The sequence below is a fragment of the Anopheles ziemanni genome, chromosome 3, assembly GCF_943734765.1.
Source record: "Anopheles ziemanni chromosome 3, idAnoZiCoDA_A2_x.2, whole genome shotgun sequence".
NCBI lineage: Eukaryota > Metazoa > Arthropoda > Insecta > Diptera > Culicidae > Anopheles > Anopheles ziemanni.
The window spans coordinates 84981653-85004336 of record NC_080706.1 but is presented as its reverse complement, the minus strand read 5'-3'; the positions used below and the strand labels follow the sequence as shown (position 1 = coordinate 85004336).

At 41.9% G+C, this 22684-nt stretch overlaps 1 protein-coding gene across 1 annotated transcript in view; it reads right to left on the bottom strand.

Annotated features, from left to right (window-relative positions):
* Positions 1–22684, bottom strand: part of LOC131285681 (protein amalgam-like) — a 56881-nt gene that overhangs the window by 12021 nt on the left and 22176 nt on the right. The window contains exon 2 of the mRNA XM_058314539.1: positions 1339–1494. Coding sequence (XP_058170522.1) covers positions 1339–1494 — 156 coding nt within the window. The remainder of the gene's footprint in view (positions 1–1338; positions 1495–22684) is intronic.

Below are 22684 nucleotides of genomic sequence, written 5' to 3'. Positions count from 1 at the left end.
ACCGTCCAAAAGGAAGGCCTAAGTTTCATTATGCTGGTAACGTGCAAATAGAAAATTATTTCCCGTTTCTGCGTGCCTTTGGAAAAACGATTCAATTTGCCATCGGCTCTGAAAACGGTCCGATTAATGAAAACGTTTTAAATATATGATTTAAAAAAGGCGCTGGTTGTGGAAAGCTTGCGAAAGAAACACAACGAGACAGGTGAGCAGATGTTCACGAGGCGTCCCTTCGTTCCTAGTTTGAAGCACGACGTCTGCATTCGACTGCCTTTCAAATTTGAATCGTTTTAAATTAAATGCTCTTTAGAATAATTGCCGGCGTACCGTAAACGGCAGCTCTTTAATCATTGTAACTAGTTTTTCGTCATCGTGTACCGTTCTGCGCATTGCTGTCTGAAATAGCGGATCTCATTCTTCGTTTGTAAAATTCTCCTCGAAACGCTCGACTGATTAAACGTGGAAGCGTTGAGCGAAGAATAAATTTAATTTCCTAAATAACACGCAAATCACCGGGATTCTCCGTAATCGTCTTTTCCCAGGCGTGTAATTCCTCAATCCTTTCTAACGGGCTGCTCGGCATAATCATGCAGATTGATGATAATCCTGTAATCGGGCAGATTATGGGCGACGTGGTCGAAAAGCATGCTGGAAAACGAACTGACATTGGCGAGTGAAGCGAAGAAAAGAATGGAAGCACACGCGGGTGAAAAACTTGTCCCATGTTCCGCTCCGAGGCAGGTGAATACTACACGGGGATAGCCGCATTGGATAACTTTTTGCATAAACCACCCCCTCCATGGCCTGGTTTTTGCTTGAGCCCGAAGTCGTTGCTCATTCGGCTCAACTTTTCGTCATTCCGATGGATGTTTCCGACGTTGTGCCTCTTGTTCCGGACGAAAGGCAGCTCGTCTGTTTTTGGACAGTGTCAAAGCTACCGTAGAGAAGGGGAACGTACGAAGGAAAAGGAGGGCATGCAGAACAGGATGAAAACGGTTACCAATTTCTACATGATACCCTGCCGGCAAGTACCGGTGGACATTCCGAGATGTCGTTCGATTGAGGTAAGAACGCGTGTGTCCACGACGACCTGGTGAACGAAAACGAGTCGGCAATAGACATCCCACCGTCTCCGACTGGGAAGTTTCTCCTTCGGACCAGCTTTTCAGCGTCAAGAGACTCTCTTTTGCGGGAATACAAACCACCGACCTTTCTAGCTCTAGAGTGAGGTACAACGATGAGATTGTTGATCCTTTCGATTTTGTTTTATTGTTGCTTGCTCTGACATTGAGGGGACGGAGACAGGCAGTAGGAAATAGAAGAGAAAACGGCGGTACTCACCCAGATTTTCCACCTCGCAGGGAAGTGTGATGGTGTCGCCGATGACGGCCCGTATCGACTGCGAGCGGGAGGTGAACTTCGGCTGCACCATCGGTGGACTGTCGATGAAGTCTGGATCCAGCAGCGTGTCCGAGAGACTGTTGCCGAACGAGGTGCCTGCAAATTGAAACCGAACCAGAGTTAGTTGTCCGTGTGTGTGTGTGTGTGTGTGTACTGCGTGCCATCCTTCATCTAGTTCCCCAAGTATACGAAAACGGCTGCACGGAACGCCATTCGGAGTCCAGTGATGACCTAATTAAAATTGAATATGGCACGTACACTGTCGTGTACACCGATACGCGGTTCGATAGCGAGAAAAACCACGACCCTATCGCCATCACTACGCGGGTTCGAATCTGGGGCGAACGATGTTGAAGCGTATTGAAATTCCGTGAAGCATTTCGAAACTGGTTGCTACGATTCATTTAATCGTTTATTGGTTGTCGATCACTCTTTGCTTTTTGTTTTGTTTCGAAACGTAATTTGTTGCATCAATCCGATCAACGGAGGTAACTCTCTCGAACGTGATAGTGGCAAGTTGAACGCTTACCAGTTCAATCTCTAGCAGAACAGAGCCTTTGAATAACCCCGTTCTGGGCAAAATTAACAGTTTCTACTTAATGTATCAAACGGTTCATTAAATTGTGCACAGAGAGCGCAGATGAGCTGAAAAGTGAATTAAACTACAATTTTGTTTCTATACAATATCATCACAGAATGGTCAACAAAAAGAGAGTTGGGATTAAGTTGATGAATCGTTTAATTAAGTTCACGAAAAGTGAAAAGAAACAATGATGACTGACTGATAGCAGTCAAAGTAGTTGCGAAAAGGTGTCAGATTGTAAATTCAAAATGAACGAAACACTGCATATTAATATTAAGCTGCGGATAGACGGATGCAATATTTCAATGCAATGAAATAAAATTTGACATTTCTACCTAAAATGACAGTCATTGCAATATTGCTATGCGTATTTCATTGCAATATTGCAAAGATCCAAACGAGATGGTTAAGCATCGAAATATTGCATTCACTGTCATTTTTGGTAGCAATGTCAAATTTTATTTCATTGCAGTGAAATATTGCATCCGTCTATCCCCAGCTTTACACTGAGTACTTGAGGAGTTGTAACTGTAACATTGAATCGAAAAGTAATACTGGCAAAAAGAGTGGTGGTACCTGTCACGCGATGAACTTTTCAACAAAAAAAAAACACTAACCAAGTCACATGCCATCGTCGATTGCCATTGACACCAGAAACCGAGTGTGACGGGTGTGGCGATGATATTCCGAGGCTTGTTAAAACTGATACACATTCCGGGAGGAGATTGGCTTCGACACTTCCTCCCGTCAGTCAGCGAAAACCTCTGAACAGTCTGGAACTTCAGGAGGGAAGAAGTTAATTGCCACTAGGTCGGTCGCTCAGCAAATATGAAAGTGAAGTCCGACTGATCCTTTTGGCATCGCTCACTATCGATCTCACTATCTTGCTTTACTCGTATAGTTTCATTCCCACGCGTTGTCGGGCATCATCCCTTTCGACTCCCTCCGCCGATGGGGATGTGCGTGCGACCGGCGAGTTTGTCAATATTTGAACAGTGATGATGTTTAACTTAGTTTCCATCGCTCCGGTGTCCTAGCAGTGTTCCGTCGGGCCGATTGCATAAATAGCCGCGAGTGAGAAATAGTTTCAGCTTCCCTGCACACCTACTCATTCGTCTCCGCATATGGACACACAAAAACAAAAACACACGTGCCGGGCGTTGGTGGGAAAAGAATGAGGCAGAACTTCGAAGGGATCGAAAAATGAACAAAAACCCAAATGGACGCTTCGCTTTTCCGCTGGCCAGTTGTTGACTCGAAACCTTTTCCATCAATTGAGATGCCTTTAAAAGCGACTTGCAACAATTTGACATAAAATTCAACTTTCTGTTTCCACTGAAAATGGATTTTGATGGAACTGGTCAAAGTGGAAAACTGTCCGGGGAGCCGAATAAAAGGGTACAAAAAACTGGTGTACGAATAACGCGGTTTGTTATTTATAAAAATATTGCTTTACGCTTGCTAGGAAAATACTAGATTTAAAATGTTTCATCACTTTACACTCTCACACGTGGTTCTTGTTTCTTACTTGGTTTTTTCACTTTACCCGCCTGGTTCAGGCGCCTGAACAGACGCCGAAATGTTAGACAGAAAATTTGATTCGATTCCATATTGAACTTTTCTTTTCTTTTTCCTTCCCGCATCCAATCACTCATTTCGATCCATTTGAAGGCTTTCAATTTCACAATTTCGTTGGATCGCTCTAATAGAGCTAGGTGAAGGCAAATTAGTCACATTTGCTGGCGGAACGAGGAGTTTTTTAAATGCTGAAAATTTAATAAATTTGTCACGACCATCGTAATTAAAGCGAGTAGAAAATGGAAATCTTTTCATGTTAAATATCTGTTCTCACGGTGTTTAAAGGAAAGACATTGTCAATGAAAATGAAATTAAACTTAAACACTACTTTTCTTCCATTTTCAGCATAACCAACCTAAACTCATTTGCAAATGACGTCGGCAGCTTTAGTATGATCACTCAGCTTCACTTGTAAACGTTGAGCTCAAAAAACGCATACGTTGATGGAAAAAGAACAAAAGGGTAACGTGAGCTGAGCGTGGAGTTGATCTTAACAATCAATAAATGGTGAAAATAGGTCAATGAAAACAAACTGGCAATAAAACGAAACTTGTGTGGAAAACTTGTGTCGAAATTCGCCAGCATTCCCATCAACTGCTGATAAATTACCGGAATGAGGTTCGAGAAGGATATCGGCATGGAAAAGAAATCGTGAAATCGTTAATAAAAGTCGAGAAAAAAACTCACAATCAAACGGAACAAAAAAAAGGCAAACAGTGTTCCGTTTTTGAACTTTTGATTGTTTGCCTTGCCAGAGGATTGAATGAACAAAAGCCCCGATTGGGTGCATAGAAAATTCTGCCATGAAATGCACTATTTCCACCTGTCCGAAACCAGAAGGAAGCTGCGATTTGCAGCAGTTTTTCATTGCAGTGTGGCTTGATTTGGCTGATTTTAAATTTTCCACTACCAAACCCAGGTGTGCCACGTGTGCCAACATTTAACGGAAGGGGCCAGCTATTCGTGCGCTTCAAAGGGCCGGCGCAAACCAAACACGAACAACACGAAAGTAGACTTCCAGCAAACATACCGGATGCAAACAATCCGGCAGCGCCAGCGGCTGGGAAAAGAATTAAAAGGAAACTCATGATAACTTCACTATGGGAAAATTGCAGGAATTCCGACGTTGCAGGTGCCTCGCCAGGCGTTAAATTGCGAGACGTTCGCCCTGGTATACCATTGCTCTCCAACATTCCTCTCCGACACAAGAACCGACTGGGGGTTGTTTGGCGTGTGATAAATTGAAAAACCTTTCCGCATGCATTAAGCTCGGTGCCATCAATTTGAACAGCATAATATTTTACCCTGATGTCGGTTTTTGGCGCAACGCGGGAACGGCGAAGATTTTTCCTCGACTTCCAAAATCCCTCAATCCCCTACCGTTCTAACGGCAACAAACAACCGAACAGTCGAGAGGGGGCTATAAATATTTCCATTATCACACTCGACTCACTTTCGACTCCCGAACAAACAATCAACCCAATATAATCACGCGCTCGTCAAGCCGTGCCTTGGGCGAGAGTGGAGAGCGAAAAGGAAAATCGAAATGAAATAACACGGAAGGACGTATGAACACCGGAAGCCACCTTTCCTTCAACTTTGGAAACGTGGTAGTTTGGTGGAATTTTCCGAACTCCGTATTGAAAACCCCGACGCGCTCCGTTCTATTCCAATAAATTATTCAAATGTTAATTTGAATGGCTTCGCGTATCGATGGAAAGCGGAATACAGTCCGAGCGTTCCTTATCCTGGCAATCGGGACTCACTCCAAGGAATGGGTCAGTGTGTTTTATGTTTTTACTGTTTATTATTTGGTGATTAAGTACGATGTACGAAGTGTGGCATATGTTTTCCCACCTTCTGCGTCGCGGGAAAATTGATCTTCCGTGCAAACGTTGGGAAATTGTGTTGTTGTGCACCATAGTCATAGTTTTTCGGTCGCAATTTTTCGTTCTGTCATCCACGCGCATACGTTTGCGGGTTAATTAAATATTGAAATTAATATTTATTTTCAATAATGAATAAATCTTTACTGAAACTGGCTCGAAACGAGCGAGGGCTAGTAATGGAAAGCAGACAATAGGGAAGCAACTGTTTCCGGTGTGGTTGTGTTTGTGTGATTTTCCGGTGTGTAGTTTTCCTTTCTCCGAAATCCCGACACCAATTTATTACCGCTCCGGGGAGAAAAAAACGAGTCAAACACATTTTCCACCCGAATTACCTGATGTGGCTGCGCACGATTACATGAAATGCGGAGCACAAATTGCGTTCGGGGTGAGCAGAGGGATGGTGGAACCATCGTCGTAATTACTGGAAAGTGTGGTCTTACGAAAGTGTGAAATCTACGTGATCTCGAAACTACAAACAAGCAATAATGAGATTTATCTTTAGCCGGTATAATGGAGTTTCGATTCGAACAAATTAACAATATGAAATAAGTTTACTGTAAAATCACAATTTATACATCACACATCACATGTAAGCTTTCCAGATTAGAAATTAGTATGCAACTAGAACATCGAAAAAATGTTGAGTTTTTTATAGTCCCTTACAATTTCGATCAGTTCGGCATGCACCGATTTGTACCTTATGCTGTGGAAAAAATATGCTTATATATATTGATTAACACGTTAACTGCCATGTCAGTCAACAAAGTGTCACAAAATAGGCTGGGCGGATAACGTGTTAAACCATTCATGTTTCTTTCCGTGAATGATTTGTAACTAGTGTTGGGTCGTGTGGTACTGTGCTACCCAACACACACAGCACAGTAAAGTGTGGCAACACACACGACACAGAAAAAATTGTGGTACCACAGTAAAGTTTCATACCGTTAAACCAATAAATTGTATGAACCGTTCTTTGGTTCCTTGATATACCAATTCTATAGCTACCATAGTATAGGAATGAAGTGTATAAACCAGTATGTGGAATTTTAACATCATTATCATATAAACTTTACTCTATTATTTGTATAAAAAAACTGCCACCATACGAAAAAAGGCTACGATTGAAGCACAATAGGAACCAATCCAAGAAGAAAAGAAATTTACCTACTTTATTCAAACATAACGCATATACTTGAAACAAAACCGCCACTAAGCTCACATTAAAAAAACAGAGGTTTTGTATCGATTATTAATGATTTTTTACAAGGAACACATTTTAAACACCGGCTCTAATTGCTTATGGATTATGAAAGTGTTGAATGGAAATGTAAATGGCTAAAGCCCTTATCGAGCTAGCATAATATCGAGCAAAATGCATATACTGCAGATACTTTAGCATCCTTTTGTGATTTGATTAGCGCGCAAAGTAACAACACTCAGCAGATACTTGTTTGTGCATTTTGCATCGAGAAGATGTTGCTGAATAAAAAGACAAGTTGTATAACTGTATGACACTTTACTGTGCTACCACAATTCACAGCACAGCAAATTGTGTGTGGTATCACAATACGGCACATCAAAAAGTGTTACTTGACCCAACACTATTTGTAACAGATTCCAAAGGCCTTAGTTTAAACCAAAGATTGAGAGATAATTATATATTTTTGCATTTTTACGGATCTCTACCACTAGGCATATGGTCAAGGCAGTTGCGTACAGTTCAATGTCGTTTATGATAATTTTTCTTTTTCTTAAATTTTACGTATCATCATCCTTGAATATGCATATCCCTGGGATGAATATTTGGACCAATGAATTGAATAATTATCAACAGCATTCATATATTTTCCGTTCAGGTTTGAATCAGCGCAATCGTCATACCACCAGGCATCATGGCGGATAGCGGCACAATCTTCTTTGGCTATATCATGGTCTCTGTCTTTTGTACTAAATTTCCTTCCCTTTTGCCGACTCAAAGCGTCTTCGGCAGTTCCGCTAAATGCTCCAAGTTTCTTCAGAGAATATTTCTCTGATTCGCTTCCGATCTCAAACTCATTATATTGAGCAAAGCTGTAAGCACCATTGAATCCCTTCAGTTCGACTAGCAGCTCATAGCGTCCCTGCGATGTGAGTTGATATAAACGCTCCAATCCGAGCCAGTGCTCTTGATAAGGTGACCCGAATCCATTCCGATATTCCGTCCAATTCCGATAGAAGTCCAAGGATCCATCGAAGCGGTACTGAATCACTAGCCATCCACCTCCGAAACTGTTCTGCTCACAGAACGCTTCGAACGGGCTGGATGTTAAACCCACTAGGATCAAATAGACTCCGGATACACTTTCAGGTGCACCTGAACACGATGTGTACGGTCCTTTGCGATGGTTTAGTTTTTGAGTGAGCTGTGAGATCTCATTTCGCATCTTTTCGTGATTGGCGCACGCCGTTTGTTGGGCAAGGATTTTCCGGGAATGTCTCTGAAGATCCGTTATGTTGTATCCAGCATCCTGATCGTGGCGAGTGATGGCCCACTGAATGTTTTCGATCGAGCCTTCCAGTTTGGTGAATTTCTCGGCAAACTCTTCGTCGCGTTCCTTCTGTCCGAGTTCCATTTCGTGAAGCTTGTATTGCAGGTAGTCAAGTTTGGCCATCATCACTTCGAATCCATATCCTGCGATCGAGTTGTCAGTAGAATTTGCACCAGAAGTACACGCGGCACTTGCAAGAAATATCCAAAATAGCACGAAACGATAACAGAGGATCGCGATTCGTACGTTGGAACTCATGTTTGAGGCCAATTTGTCACAGCTACTCGACACACAAGACTGAACGATTCAGTCGTCTTGATTCTGAACAGCTTGATGGACCCTTTTATGTGAATAAATGCAGGGGTTGGCAACCCTCTTTTTGCGATAATGGTTCTTTCAACCAAATAGTTGTTTCCCAATGTAGTAAACAAAATTAACGTGAAAGGATTGGAATTAATATTTTGCAATTCCTTTGGGTAATTTTGAAACAAATACTATAATCCAAAAATAACTACTCAGTACTTTTACTAATTTTTACTAATGGACACGTCACTAACGTACTTGCACCGTCCTGATTTTTCATTGCATTATATTTTACAATGAGGTTTGATTTTCTACATCATCAAACTAGGCGATATTCTATTATTCTAAAGATTTCGTCATCTGGTGGGTTGTTCACCCCTGGATCGTCGAATGAAACCATTTGCGCATGCAAAAAACGATAACGATATCGACATCCGCGCAGTTGCACTTCTATGGCGACGGCATGAAGTAAAAATAACTTGAAGATATATTCAGGCTTGCTGATAATGTAAGAGAAGAATAAATGCATAGACTTACTTGCCATCGTATGAAAAACAGTTTAATGCTGTTTACGTCTAACCGTATTGTGCACAAGAGAATCAAACATTGTTAAAAAAACGGCCAAAAGCACATTGATAGATTAAGCAACTTCAACGGAAGTAACCTTAACATTCTCTACAAAACATTATTCGTGCTTCGTAACCTATTTCAATTTCGCCTCGGTCTAATAGCGCCTCATGCATCACAACATCCAACAATGTGGCGCATGATAAGTAGGGTGACGTAAACTTTTGTGCCATCCTGTTCTGCCATCGTTTGTTGAGAAGACTGTGCGAAGTACCCATCAGTGTGTGCTTATCAAACTGTATGAGTTTTACTCATATCCCTATGCTCTCTTCGGTTTTACTCCACTCTATAGGCATACCGATACACATTCCACGAACTGACCAACAGCTGTTTTACATATGAACTTTCAGAACACTTACCAGCCTCTTGGCCACAGAAATAACCCTAGCTGATAAATTTGCAGATAGTGCAATGAGAATGCGGTCCGACCAGTTTGCGTTAATAATCGAGTACAGAGGCGCCACGAAATGGAGTATCACGCTTCCAGAGTTAATGAGCAATAACAGTTTGAAACCGCTAGAGCTGGAGATTTTCTAACAATTTCTATGATTCTCCGAAACTGGTTTCGAGTGTAGGTCGATTCGTGGGAAATAATCACGCATAATTTCTTGCTCTCACGTTAAAGCTGGTGTGTTTCGGAAGGTCTGCAACGATTCGGTGGTTGTATTCCAACGATTGACGGGATGCTGGCACATTAGATGATCTGATTGAACTCAAGGCGAAATGGTACGACCTACAAGCACTGACGAAATGTTAAACTTTCCGCAGACAACGGATCCATCACAATCCCTCGGTCAGAGGAAAAAGGTGGGAGGAGATATTTGTTCCGAAACGATGCTCGGCAGTGTGCGGTCTTTATTTCGTCGGCGAACTTCTTGCGCTCGAGTCTTCCCCGCAACGTCAGCAGAATGAGGAAAGGCCGCAGATGATACGCTGGTTTTGGCTTCATGGACATTTCACGTTGTTAGGCATGCAGTATTTTAGTATTTCGATGTTTTCGCCGGTCGTATTTGTTACGGAGCGGGCGTAGGAGGCATAACCCTACGCCTGGACTCCCTGCCATGCTGTGAAATCTGAGTCAAACGGACTGAGGACGGAGAAGTATGGCGGAGAAAAGGACGCGCGTCAGACGGATGGAAGCTGGCACATGCCGACGAGTACTGCGCACTGCTTCTCCTTCTTTGTGGACAGACAGTTTTTGTTGCCCCCGGGTTTTTGGCAAGGGAATCCGGATTAGGCAACTCGATTCTGATAAGACAAACAAGCGGCGCGATGTTGCCGGAATGTCGGAAGGCTTTAATAACTTAGGGGAAGATTTACAGTTTGTATGTTGAACATCTGATGCTTTCGTTTTTCCTTTAGATTTTTTTTTGCGTTTACTTGCTTACAGGTACAGGATATTTACAGGTTACAGGATATTCAAGCTTACCTCCCTCCCCCTCCCAAGTTGGTTTAGGAAAATTAAAAAAGAGCCCTTTCTATAAAACGGACAACTCCGCGTCAACTCCTGACACGATACGGCCTCATTGTTTGGTAGGGAAAAAGCTGTCGTTGTTTCGTTTTTTATCAAACCAATTTCGCGCATTAAGTTTCCCAGGACGCCTTCATCCCTACGTTCCTCCCCGTCCTCAGGTTAATCCATAATTAGCTATACAAGTTAACACCCTTTAGAATTTTGGGGGTATTTTCGTACAACAGAAAAATAGATCGCCCCGAAGATGGAATATGTGGTCGGAGTCAAATTTTTCATCATTTCTTTCTTTGAATCAGAAAAAGAACATTCTTCTGCCAGGGTTCAGGTGCAGTTCCTACAGTGACCGGCAGGGAAAAGTGCCCACTTCGAGTTTTGTTGATTTTCGCTCAATATTTTTTTCTCAACCCAACTAAATATACTGCAAGTATTTTTCGTAAATTGTTTAACATATTTCATATAAGATCCACTAATGAGTAAGCGAAAACAAACATATTTTGATTTCGAGAAAAAAATAATAAAAAAAAGTATCTAAAAAAACAGTGACATGGAAAAGTGCCCACTAAGGCTATTTATTAATATACATAAAAACAAATAATAATAAATACATCTTAATACTTAATGTGCCCTCCTTTAGCTTTAAGCACTTGTGCAAGGCGCTTTGGCATGCTCTGCACTAGGTTTTTAAGGTGTACGGGATTTAATTCATCCCAAGCGCGCAAAAGAGCCTCAAAATATTGATTTTTGTTTGAAACATCAGTCTTGTTCACCCTGGAATCGAGAATTGCCCACAAATTCTCGATTCCAGATAAGGGTTAAGATCCGGGCTCTGAGGAGGCCATTCCAAAAGTTTTATACGGCAAGACCGGAAGAAAGCCTTCGTCTTCTTGGCAGTATGTTTTGGGTCGTTGTCCTGCTGAAAAACGTACTTCTCTTCAAGGCCCGTCAGGATCAGTGAAATCTCCAGATTTTGTTGCAGGATGTTTATGTTTATGTTGTAATCTGCAGTTTTCACACCGTTAATGTTCCCAAGGCTCCTCCCCCCCCCCCCCCCCCCCCCACCGGACGAAAAACAACCCCAGAACACCATATTGCCTCCTTCATGGCATACTGTGCCCTGGATGTGGCGAACCTGCAGAATTGCCTCCTTCGATCTGCGCTGTATACGTTCATGCCATCTTCGATTAAAAAGTTCAAATTTTGATTGGTTACATCACAGAACCGTTTTCCAGTACTCTAGAGGCATAGCAGCATGTTCCTCAGCGAGCTTAAGACGCTTGGCTTTATTGGTCATGCTCATATAAAGAAGCCTCCTAGCAAGTCTGCTCTGTAACCCGTATGCAACAAGCCGACGACGGATAGTTCTTTCGAAAACTGATGAGTGAAGTGTTTCCATGACCTTTCTGACAGTTACTTTTGGATTTTTTTGATCTCACGAATGATCTTAGTGTCCATGCGTGCATCTGTTTTGAACATGTCTCCCCTACCAGGGCGATCCGCCTACGTTTAAAATTTCATTGTGATTTTTCCTACCGCTGCCTTGTGGATTTCGTGCTTTGAGTGAATTACTTTAATGTAAATGAGTGTCATAAAACATATTTTATGCAATATAATTTCTTGAAACACTTAAATTAATTAGATACCAAAACCTGATATTAACAAATTGTATATCAACAACCTAACACGAATTAAACACGTGATCATACATGTATAAACATCAGAAATGGTGCTAACAAACCTTAAAAATATTAAAACACAATAAATTGGTTGGCCCTCAATGGAAAAGTTTATGCAAAACTCGAAATTTCAAAGTGGGCACTTTTCCATGTCACTGTTTTTATAGATACTTTTTTTTATTATTTTTTTCTCGAAGTCAAAACATGTTTGTTTTCGCTTACTCATAAAAGGATCTTATATGAAATATGTTAAACAATTTACGAAAAATACTTGCAGTATATTTAGTTGGGTTGAGAAAAAAATATTGAGCGAAAATCAACAAAATTCGAAGTGGGCACTTTTCCCTGCCGGTCACTGTATGTGGAAGGCATCTTTTTGGAAAAGGGTTTCTGAATGTAAAGTAAACACAGAGTAAACACCTAAATCAGCGATGTCCGGACATCGTACGACCTAGCGCACAGTGGGATGTGGGCCTTCAATCTAACGGACTTTAGATAACATTGGCATGTGCTGAGGTGCTTTTAAATTTATTTCTTTTGAAATATGTTTCAGGATGAAAACTTGAGATCGTTTCTTGAACTCAATTTGCGAATGCTTAACCATTTTTACAAACCCTTTATTCGTGCCTTCTCTTATTCGGGCAACAATGTGCCCTTAGGACCGAGCGAGCATAATATACGGATGTTTTCCCCGTTGAACCTCGGGAAATACTTCCGGGACGTGATCGAAATTGACAGCTCGACTGTTTTGGTGCACACAAACATTCAATTTGTCGAACCTGTTTAGCTGAGAGTATTCAAGAATCAAACTTGTACTGCATCTTTTTTCACAAACCTGTTTGATATAATTGAGTATTTTTCACAAAAATCCAAGGGTTTCATGGAAAAATAACGGAAACGTTGATTATAAAAATTGAATTCTTTTGAAGAGTACATTTCCCACTCGAATACAATTCGAAACCAGGTATCATTATGTTGCACAGCAGAAAAGGGCAAATAAAGACAGAAAAATGTGGCGAAAAGAACATGAATCGACGCAGGCAAATTGTGATATACGGTTTTGGCTTCCGCGTTGAAGTATTTCTACTTTTTGCTCTGGCCTGACGAAAAATCTGCAAAACTTCCGGATGCTCCACACCACTTTGCCATGCTCACGAATGTTGTCTTCTTCGAGAAGGTGGTTCAGTTGGTTGGAGCCATTATCTTGATTTAACTGGCATTGCTTTATCGAACGACAATTTTCTCGGTCTTCTGCGTATATGTATGTGTGTGTGTTTTTGCGGATACGTTAGGATCGGAGGTCCCAGTTGGAGCTTTATTATATTGCCACGAACCTTTTCATAAATCATGTTCGAAAGTAAATGAGATGCAACCCGGGCATTACTTTCTCTCCCACTCGGTAGAAGAAAGGACTTGGTTTTTAATCTCAGTCCTTCACCCTCCCTCGGTTATAAGACTTTTTGCGCTAATTTAAAATATTCAAGGACACTTATTCGAATCAAGGAAACTTTCAGGACTTTCGCCTCCTTTGATCGGCTTGCGAGCTGGCTTCAGAAGTTGAGGTGTTTGATTTATTACCTTGTTAGCCAGGGACGTACAGGATAATGCTACCCCACTGGCTGTTTTCGACGAGTTTGTTAGGTTTGTGCCGATTCGGTCTGTTTATCTGACGGGTCAATTAACAACGGGCAAGCATCATTAACAGAGGAGTCTCAAGGTGCCATCGGGCTGTGGGAGTGTCGCCATGGATCCACCAGTTCGACTTTGTACCGTAAGCAATTATTGATATCGGCCACGAGTTCCTGCAGGATCGAGCAGGTCCAACACCAACCAACTTTAGAAGGCATCTGGGAGGCGAAGACGGATGAACATTGTCCTGTCAATATTTGACCTCGTTACGGGAAGTCGGTGAAGCTTATAGAAATAAAATCTTCTTTCTTCACCAGAGCTTTGACATTAAGTGGAGGAATTCCTTCATTGACTGGGATAGACCGAGACTTGAAGGACGAACAGTAGGAAACAATTGAACATACAGCATAATCAATATCGATTTAATGCTGCACTTTTTCGGTAACTTCATTGAGGGAGGATTGAATATTAATATATTTAATTTTGCTTTCACAAAAATTTGGTCTGGTGGTTTTATGAAATTAAAATATACTCAAACGAAAGGAGACGACCGAAACAATCCCCCTGACGGGATTATTTTTTCGCTAAACACATTCGAAATCTACCCTACACAAGTATCATTGGCAATCCAACATGCAATAAATAATGTTAAAACACATGGCAGGTTATGATAAACATAAAAAATAAGGGTGATACATTGCTCTCCATAACAGTGATGGTTAAATTGGCTGTTTCAGATAGCACACCACACAACACAACCGCCATTAAACATACCTCATCATCTAGCGACCCAATTTCATTTCCTTCATTTCCGTTTCTTCGAGCATCAAGCAGAGTTGGAAAAAACGACCATTTTCCGCCATTTTCCGCCTGGCATATTTAATAAATTTATTCACTCACTTCCGTGTCATTAATTTCAGAGCGCCTGAGTTCATGTGAGTTTAGGACCAAAGGTTTCTACCGTTGATGCTGTATAACGCCTATTGTCGTGTGTGGAAGCTGTTCCGTTTGTTTTCACCGTCTATCAAAAGTACGTAGCCGGCACCCCAGGTCGAGTATCATTCACAAAACCAACCAATCGAGCGCACCAGAAGCTACCTATCTCCGGAATGGTGAATATGGTTTATGGATGGCGATTTAAAAATTTAAGGCGTCATATTAAACGGTTACAAAATATCTCTCTGTTTATCAGGTGAAATGGTAAAATGAGACTAGTTTGAGGGATATTTCCTTAAACTAAACCTCGCATGTGCCAAATGTTTGTGTTTGGGTAGGATGGTGGAGCGGGAAGCTTCGGAAATAAAGGACAATTTCGGAAGGATATAGGTAGGATAAACACGATCTTGGAGTGGTTCAGAATTGTATGTTATTCGTAAAACTAGCACGATTGGATGGGCTTATGCAAAACGAAAACTAAATTTTCTGTTAATTGCCTAATTTATTGACTGAAGCATATAAATCCAGTTCTTGTCAAATAAGTATGCCGAAGCAAATGTGGGACTAAAAGAAAACATCTTTAACATTAAAAATTCAGATTTTTATCTAAGAGATTTCTCACTCGATACTCGAACTCTATATAAGCATGATAAAGTTATTCATTTTTCTGGTTTACACACTAACGTGGGGGAGAATGAAGTGAGTTTTATAGTTAAGTGTTGGTGATGGAACAAAGGATGGGGAGAAGGGAGTGGTGAACGTGACCGGTATAAATGCAAAATGCAGCGCAAAACATTGATACGAGTTGGGGCAGGATATGATTCTGTAATCCCTAATCCTCAGTCCGAAGTTCAAATGACCGATGGGATAGTTGGGAATCCCGTCGGCTTCTGGTGTCTTTGGAGGAAGGGTATGCGAGGGAGGAAGTCCTCAGTTTTGGGCTTGCTTGTATAGGTGGCACCACCGAGCGCCTTTTGCTTCGCTCCTTTTTTATCCGTCACTCTTATCACTCAACACGCATTGCTCGGAAAACCGAAGGAAAAGTGAGGAACATGCAAATCGGAAAATGCGTTGAAGAGGGGAAGAAGGTGGAAAACAGCAGCTTTTGGCAGGTAATCGATCACTGTTCGGTTCGATTCGGTCCACGTTTTAGGGCCATTGGGGGGATTAATGTTGAGTAAATGTTCGTCGGCGCACTTTATGCACGTGTGCTTGGGCAGCGTGTACGAGCTGAGCCTGGGGCCTATCCTGGGAGTGGGGTTTAGGGGTTAATTAATTTAGTTATAGGTACAGTGCAGCCGCATCAATCGGTGAGAGGAACAAATGCGACATGACGCTTTTCTGCCGATGGTGGGGATTACACCCACCCACTGCAAAAAGCTTTTCCTGCCAGGGTAGAGAACACCAGACCGAAGAGACAAAAAGAAATTAGCTAGAAACAAACATCAAAGTCATCGTGCAGCTAATCGAACACGAAAGACTCCTCTGGTTGGAAGGGCAATGGCGAAATTCCTTTTGCTGAATTAGTGATACTGGTGTGATAGAAGCTCGTAAAACAACCAAAGTTACCAACCAACCGTACTCGTCTGCTGCGCTAATGTGGGTTAATTAAATTTGTTATAATTTTGTGATTATGGAAAAAGAATCGAGGAATCGAAGCAAAACATTAAGTTACGTGGGAGAGTAACATTTACCTTACAACGATCGATTCAGTATTTTTCATGTTCAAGGAAAAAAAACTGTGCTCGTTGGGCGAGCAGTTTTTTGTTTGCAATTTTAGTGATGAATTATGTGACAAACCAGAAACAAATTTATTTGCACTGAAATAAGATAACAAAAATGAGTTTCACTTTCAATTAAGACGAGTAGAAACTTTAAACAGTCATAATACAGTAAAATGTAAAATAACAAAACGAAAGTGAAAACTGTAGAAACTTGTATTCTTTCAAAACATGTTTAATATTTTATGTCGTTTCTCAACTAAGCAACAAGGATGCACATTACTTCTTCTTCTTCTTCTTCTTGGCGTAAACGACCTTGTTGGACGAGACTTTTAACCCTATGTGTACGTGGATAGTCAGTCCTCTCGTACAGGGGAGGGTCCGGTCTCGGTTAGGATTCGAACCCACGCCGTCGAGGTGGTCAACTTCGGCGCTCAAGGGCTTAATGAATCTTTCGAAACCTTAATGAATCTTCATGAATCATGACCAAAAAACACTCTACCCATTTTTGGCTGGTCATTTTTCATCAGTTGGTGTGTCTGTGTGTCTGTGGCATTCATGAATCTCTCGTCGAAAGATTCATAAATCTCTAAAAACGCAAAGATTCATTCAGATTCATGAATCTGAATCAGATTTACACAACTCTAAATAGAACCTTTTCCGTTTGGTAGATGACTCACTTGGGTAACTAATGTCTTTTCTGTGCAGGAAATGAGACGCGAAGCATGTATTTATGTTCAGTCTTGAAGCGGGATTCTAAAAAGGCAAACACTGTAGTGATGAGTGATATAAATTTTCATGTTACGATTTGGCTCAGATGAAAACGAAAGTTTAGGTGACTATATAAAAATACAAAATTTAAATTAATAAAGAATGTTTGAGGAGGATTTCGATAGAACCCAAATAGAATAGGCTTTGTTATTCATTTAATAAAACGATCATTTAATTTTATCAATTAAACGTTACTAGAAGCACGCAAAGGAACAGTTGCACCGAAGTGCTACGATAGCATTTAAACTCACACATTTAAATTCTATCGTTTTCCTCTGGCAATTGTCGAACGCATGCATGTCTCCACTACATACACCCACGCCGGGAAACTCCCTCATGCCCTAACTTCCTTTTCTTTATCGCCAATGATACTTCCTCCCGCCGGAAAGTGTTTTATATATTATGCTACACACTGCACGTTATCAGCAAGCATCTTTGCTATGTGTGTGTATTTGTGTCTGTGTTAGTGCATGCTGTAGTGCAAAGAGAAGCATTGAGTAGGAACATTATACCGTCTTGGAAAGCTGGAGGACATCATGTGAAAATGGTACGATTTTTATGCTTTTTCTCTTTGGTCATAGAAATACTAGCTATCGTGCCACGTTTGCTTTAACTCAGCATTTTCTATCTCCGTGTCGATGCTCCTCGGTTTCCCCGTTCCCCTTCTTGATTGCTTCAATGTTTTCGCTGAAGCTGCATCTTCTGTGCCTGCGTTTCTTATAATTCTACTTCTTCGCACGGCTACTTAGCACAGGACGGTTCGATGGTTGCTACTGACGCGACTCCCTTCGACACTATCTCTACCGATGATGAGCTTCCAGCCTGCCAGGAAGTTATTATCAGAATAGATTGCACTTATCGACCGCGCTAGTTGCAACTTGTGTCGTGAACGTGGCAGCGGGCAAAATCACAGAAAGTGCACCATTGAGTGCCATGGAAAACGATCGTGCCGTTTGAGTTTGATCGTTGGTTCACTGTGTAGCAATTTTATGTTTGGGACAGAGCTTTTTAGTCGTTCATCTTTTGAAGATTGTTGTTCTTGTGCAACTTCCACTGTGAAAAGTATTTTATGATCTGTTTCTGTGAGAATTTAATTCTTTCGCCACGCTTTATCGCCTGAATTCAGGCCTCAAAGTGCCTAACGATGTTTGCTTAAGGTGTAGACATCGACACATTGCATTGATTACCCTCGTTGAACGGCAAAGAACGTTCAAAGTCCTGAATGTTCAATATTCAAATGCACTTTGAATCCATACCTTTTATAGCTTTGCCATTTTGATGCTGCTTAGACGTTATCAATAAAAGTGATTCAAAAATAAATATCGCGTAGCTGCTCTCTAGACGCTCTGACGCTTCATATTACCATTTGCTTTCGTTTCCAGTTGTCGTATGAGTGCATAAAAATAAAGGGTTCTATATGGTGTCTTTTTCTGAATTTTTACTCGTCTCGTCATTTTCGTTCAACAGTTTCGGGCGCCATGCGGGACCATATAAAAGTGAACTGCTTTTTATCGTTTCGGTGAATATTTGCAATTTTCCCATTTTCATGCAGTCTGCAACGTTTGGCGAGATTGCTGCCAATGGGGAAACATTATCGGAAATGTTTCAGCTGCCATTGATTGTTCCCATGTGCGTGTGCAGGTGTCCTTATCACATTACCAATACACCAGTGGTCGGTTACAGCTTTAACAGTCGCATCTCCACCATTTTCCAGGTTTTCCCTCGAACATAAAGTGATCGTTTGTAGACGGACGGCGCTTGGTAAACGGGTCCCTCGTTGCTCCGGCACACCATAAGTTTGGCGAGTTACTGTTCGACCTGGACGTCGTTTGCTTGTCCCTGCTGTTTTCCACCACTGGATTCGTCATTAACCCGTCATCGACAATTCATTCTAATACTCTGAATAACGCAACAGGACAAAGTTAATAGTGGCAAATATTGGACCGAATAGCAAGCGAATTCCGGTTTTTCATACATTCGAAACGAAAAGGAGGCGCCGTCACTAAAAACAACAAAAAAAAAACACAATTTGATTTAGTCCTGTTCTTCTGGAATGTTATAAAATTACCCGTCTAGGAGAATTTTATAACATTCCCAATGTTTCCTGCGGAGAAGGTCCGGTTACAAGCCTTCTTTATTTAAATTAGTTCATCGTTCATCGTTCTTAGGATCGTTATCCTTCCCATCTGTCGGATGGCTTAAGTAGGTGTTCGTTATGTATACTTTGTATCACTCACGCTACTTTATCTTTATTGAACAAACATTTGTCAAAAAATTTAACAACTTAGTGAATGAAGAGAAGGAGAGGAAAAATCGGAGAAGAATCCTGACGTGGGTAGAATAAAAATCACATTATTGTCCACGACGGTCCTGGTTTAGGTTAGGTACCAATATCCTTCGGGTTTTTTGCTGACCATTTCTTGGAAGTGCTGAAAATGATAGCTTTAGTGTGACAACGGTTCCAAGAAAACGGTCCGCATGTTTCGCTGGTCAAATATGGCCGATCGTAAATTCATTAAACGATCTTTTTCCGTCTGCTGTGTGATTTTGCCCCATGATATTCCGGTGAACGTTTCGATCGATGCAGAAATGTAAAATTAATTATATATTTTCATTTATTTTCAACAGAATCAGTAAGGAACTTTGTTGAAAAAATGTTTGCCAATATGGGGAAAAGCTCATTTAGTTTACGATCAATTTACATAGTCGTGCAAATTGTAAGTTTCCACGGCTGTCCTTTTGTGAATATTTCAGTTTTTTTGCATGGTTACGTTTTGCTCATGTAACATTGTTATTTTTCTCGCTTTAATTTGGTTTTAAATTTGACTGACAACTTATTTCTGCGTAAGCCACTTCCACATTCAAGTTGTGAATAATTCAAACTTTTAAATTGAGAATTTTTTTGCAGAACTGTAGCATGAATCATTTTCATTTAAGAGCTTTGAAAGAGATTTGACTACAATTAATATTGCTTTCATTTAACTGCCAAGAATGTCAAGATCATGCTTAGTTTTGGAAATGAATGACATGAATGCAAGACGAAGCACATTCAACCATTGTTTTCTTTGATTTAATGAGTATTTAGAATCCAAGCTCGTGATTGTATGCTGAAAGCTAAGCATAGTTGTTAATGTAAAAGTGATTATGAAATCTCATGATTTATCACTCTAACGCTCTTCATGCAAATGAGATTATTGTTCTAATGTAAGTTACATTTCATTAGGAAGAAAATTCGTTGCATGCCTTATCATGTTGCAATAAAACAAATTCCAAAAATAGGAAGCCACACTGCGCCCGCAATCCTGCTGTTTCATCCTGCAGGATAGATCCATCATTATCAGTTGCAGTGAATTCGGCAAGCTCCCGTATCGGTAGCATCGCTGGACATTGTTATCGTCACTGTCATTGCCAGGTTGACCACGGTAAAATATGGTCTCTGTATGCTGCAACAGATGCCGCCGATTACATACGAGCGTGGAGGCAAATAGGGGAAAAAGTGTCCCAGATCCAATGTGCTCCTACTCCGAGAGTCGACTCACTCGTAGCACTCGGGGCGGAAAGCAGTCGGGAACAGTCCCGGTTCTCACACATCTCCTTCATTCAGCAGTTCGGACCCACATACCGACGACCATTTGTTGACCGTATCGCGTTAAGTGCAAACACCTACCGAACCATTCATCTTGTCCTTCCATCCATTCCATCCTGCCCTGTGTGGGGGACGTTAGTGGTCACGCTGAGGCGAACATATCTTTTTCGTGCGACCCTTATCTGACTCGACCAACTCACGTACGACGCAACGGGTGTGGTGCATTGTGGATGAGGGATACGGTGGTTTTTCCCTGGTTGACACATTGTCCGTTTGGCAAAACAAGCTGGCAAAATGAATGTGTTTGGGTTGTCCCGTTTTGTAGCTCCACTTCACAGGGTTTTTCTTCCATTCCACACCCCGAAACTGAAAAACGAAGCCGATGCCCAGTGCAGACAAGCTTCCAACCCTGAAATGTGACAGCGAGACACACGACGTTTCTTTTATTTCGACCTGTATTCGACATCCGGAGGCTGACGGGCCAACGCCAGCTGCAGCGATGTGTGTACAATGAACTGCTAAATAATGTACCAGAAGTTGTCATACAAGCCTCGGTCCTCGGTATGGAATCTCTGCTCGTCCCTCATGGAAGCTCATCAAAGTCCGGGGAAAATGAGCCCAGCCGAAGGACTCATTTTGGGCGCGCCTTCATCGTTGAAGCTCAGCTCAGTAGTAAACGAAGCCACCCTGAGATAGCACGGCGTCGGTACAGAAGGCATCTCGGGCCACACGATAAAGGGGTCACACCATCCCACTCTCAAACGTATTTTTTGTACTGAAAAAGGAGTTTTTCGTCCATGGAGTCGTCGGAAAGGTTATGAGTCATTCGAAATTTTAATGGAATTTGTTGATGACCTTCACGTCGTAGTGGAAAGGAAGGGCCTCGGCAAACGGCGGAGGGTGCTGACTTCAATTGGGTATTCATAAAACATGCCGAGGACTCGCCTGCTCCTGTCCAACAGTAGGTTGATTTGTTCCGGCATGGGTTTCCTTTTCGGTTTCGCAATTTTGTGTAGCGGCGTTGGTTCAAGTTGGGCTTTTCCACAGGCGACGAAAAACGGTGCATTATGGCAACGAGGCAGCCGATAGTAGGGTGCGTATCCGCTGATGTTCTGCCGTCACGGAACTGCCATCGCACAACCGTCACGTGGTCCCACAATGGTCGGTCCGATGAAAGACTGAGTGTAGGAAAGTTTTCAGCATTCATGATTGACCGCCATTAAACCGACTACTCTAACTATTGGTTTAATTTACGGTAAAATATTGCTCCCGTCTGGTCCGGTGGTGGAGACCATATTTGTTGATGATATGTGTGTTGCGTAAAAGAGGGTCAGCTAGATACGCATCGATTTCATTCTCTTGCACGGTCGTGTTTTCCATTTCCTTTTCGACAAATTTCAACAAAACTAACTAGATCTCTCTGAAAGAAGCTTCTTGGGCTTAGTTTTTCTTCCAACCGGCAACAAATCGGAAGACCTTATTGTGGATTCAAAATATTTGGGGGCACAAAAAGACGATAAAGAAAAACACATACCAACAAATCCACTGAGATGGAAAGCCAGCTAACGACCGGGGAGCGACAAACGACGACGAAACGCTTCGATAACGATCTCATTCGCCTGCGCTCTACCAACGCCGACGGAAACGCCATTTTCCACCCGATGGCCAAAAATACCTGCGACACCCGGCACCGACACTTTCCCCACCCGTTTCGGCCATTTCCTCACCCTGCACCGGTACGCGTTTTTCCCGGTGGGGTTCTGACCTTCCAGAAAAACGTTGCAAGGATACGCTCGACAGATAATCACTCGTACTGTTTTGTTTTATATGGCGATCCGTGTTTGTTTTTGTCTTATCGCTTTTCTCCCTCCCATTGCTTCTCCTCAGTAGGCTTAACCGCCAGGCAATGACAAAAGGGACGCCGTGCCCGGATACTGCGTGCGCATGGTGGGAAATCCTTCAACTTGCCGGCGGGGTGTGCGCCCGAA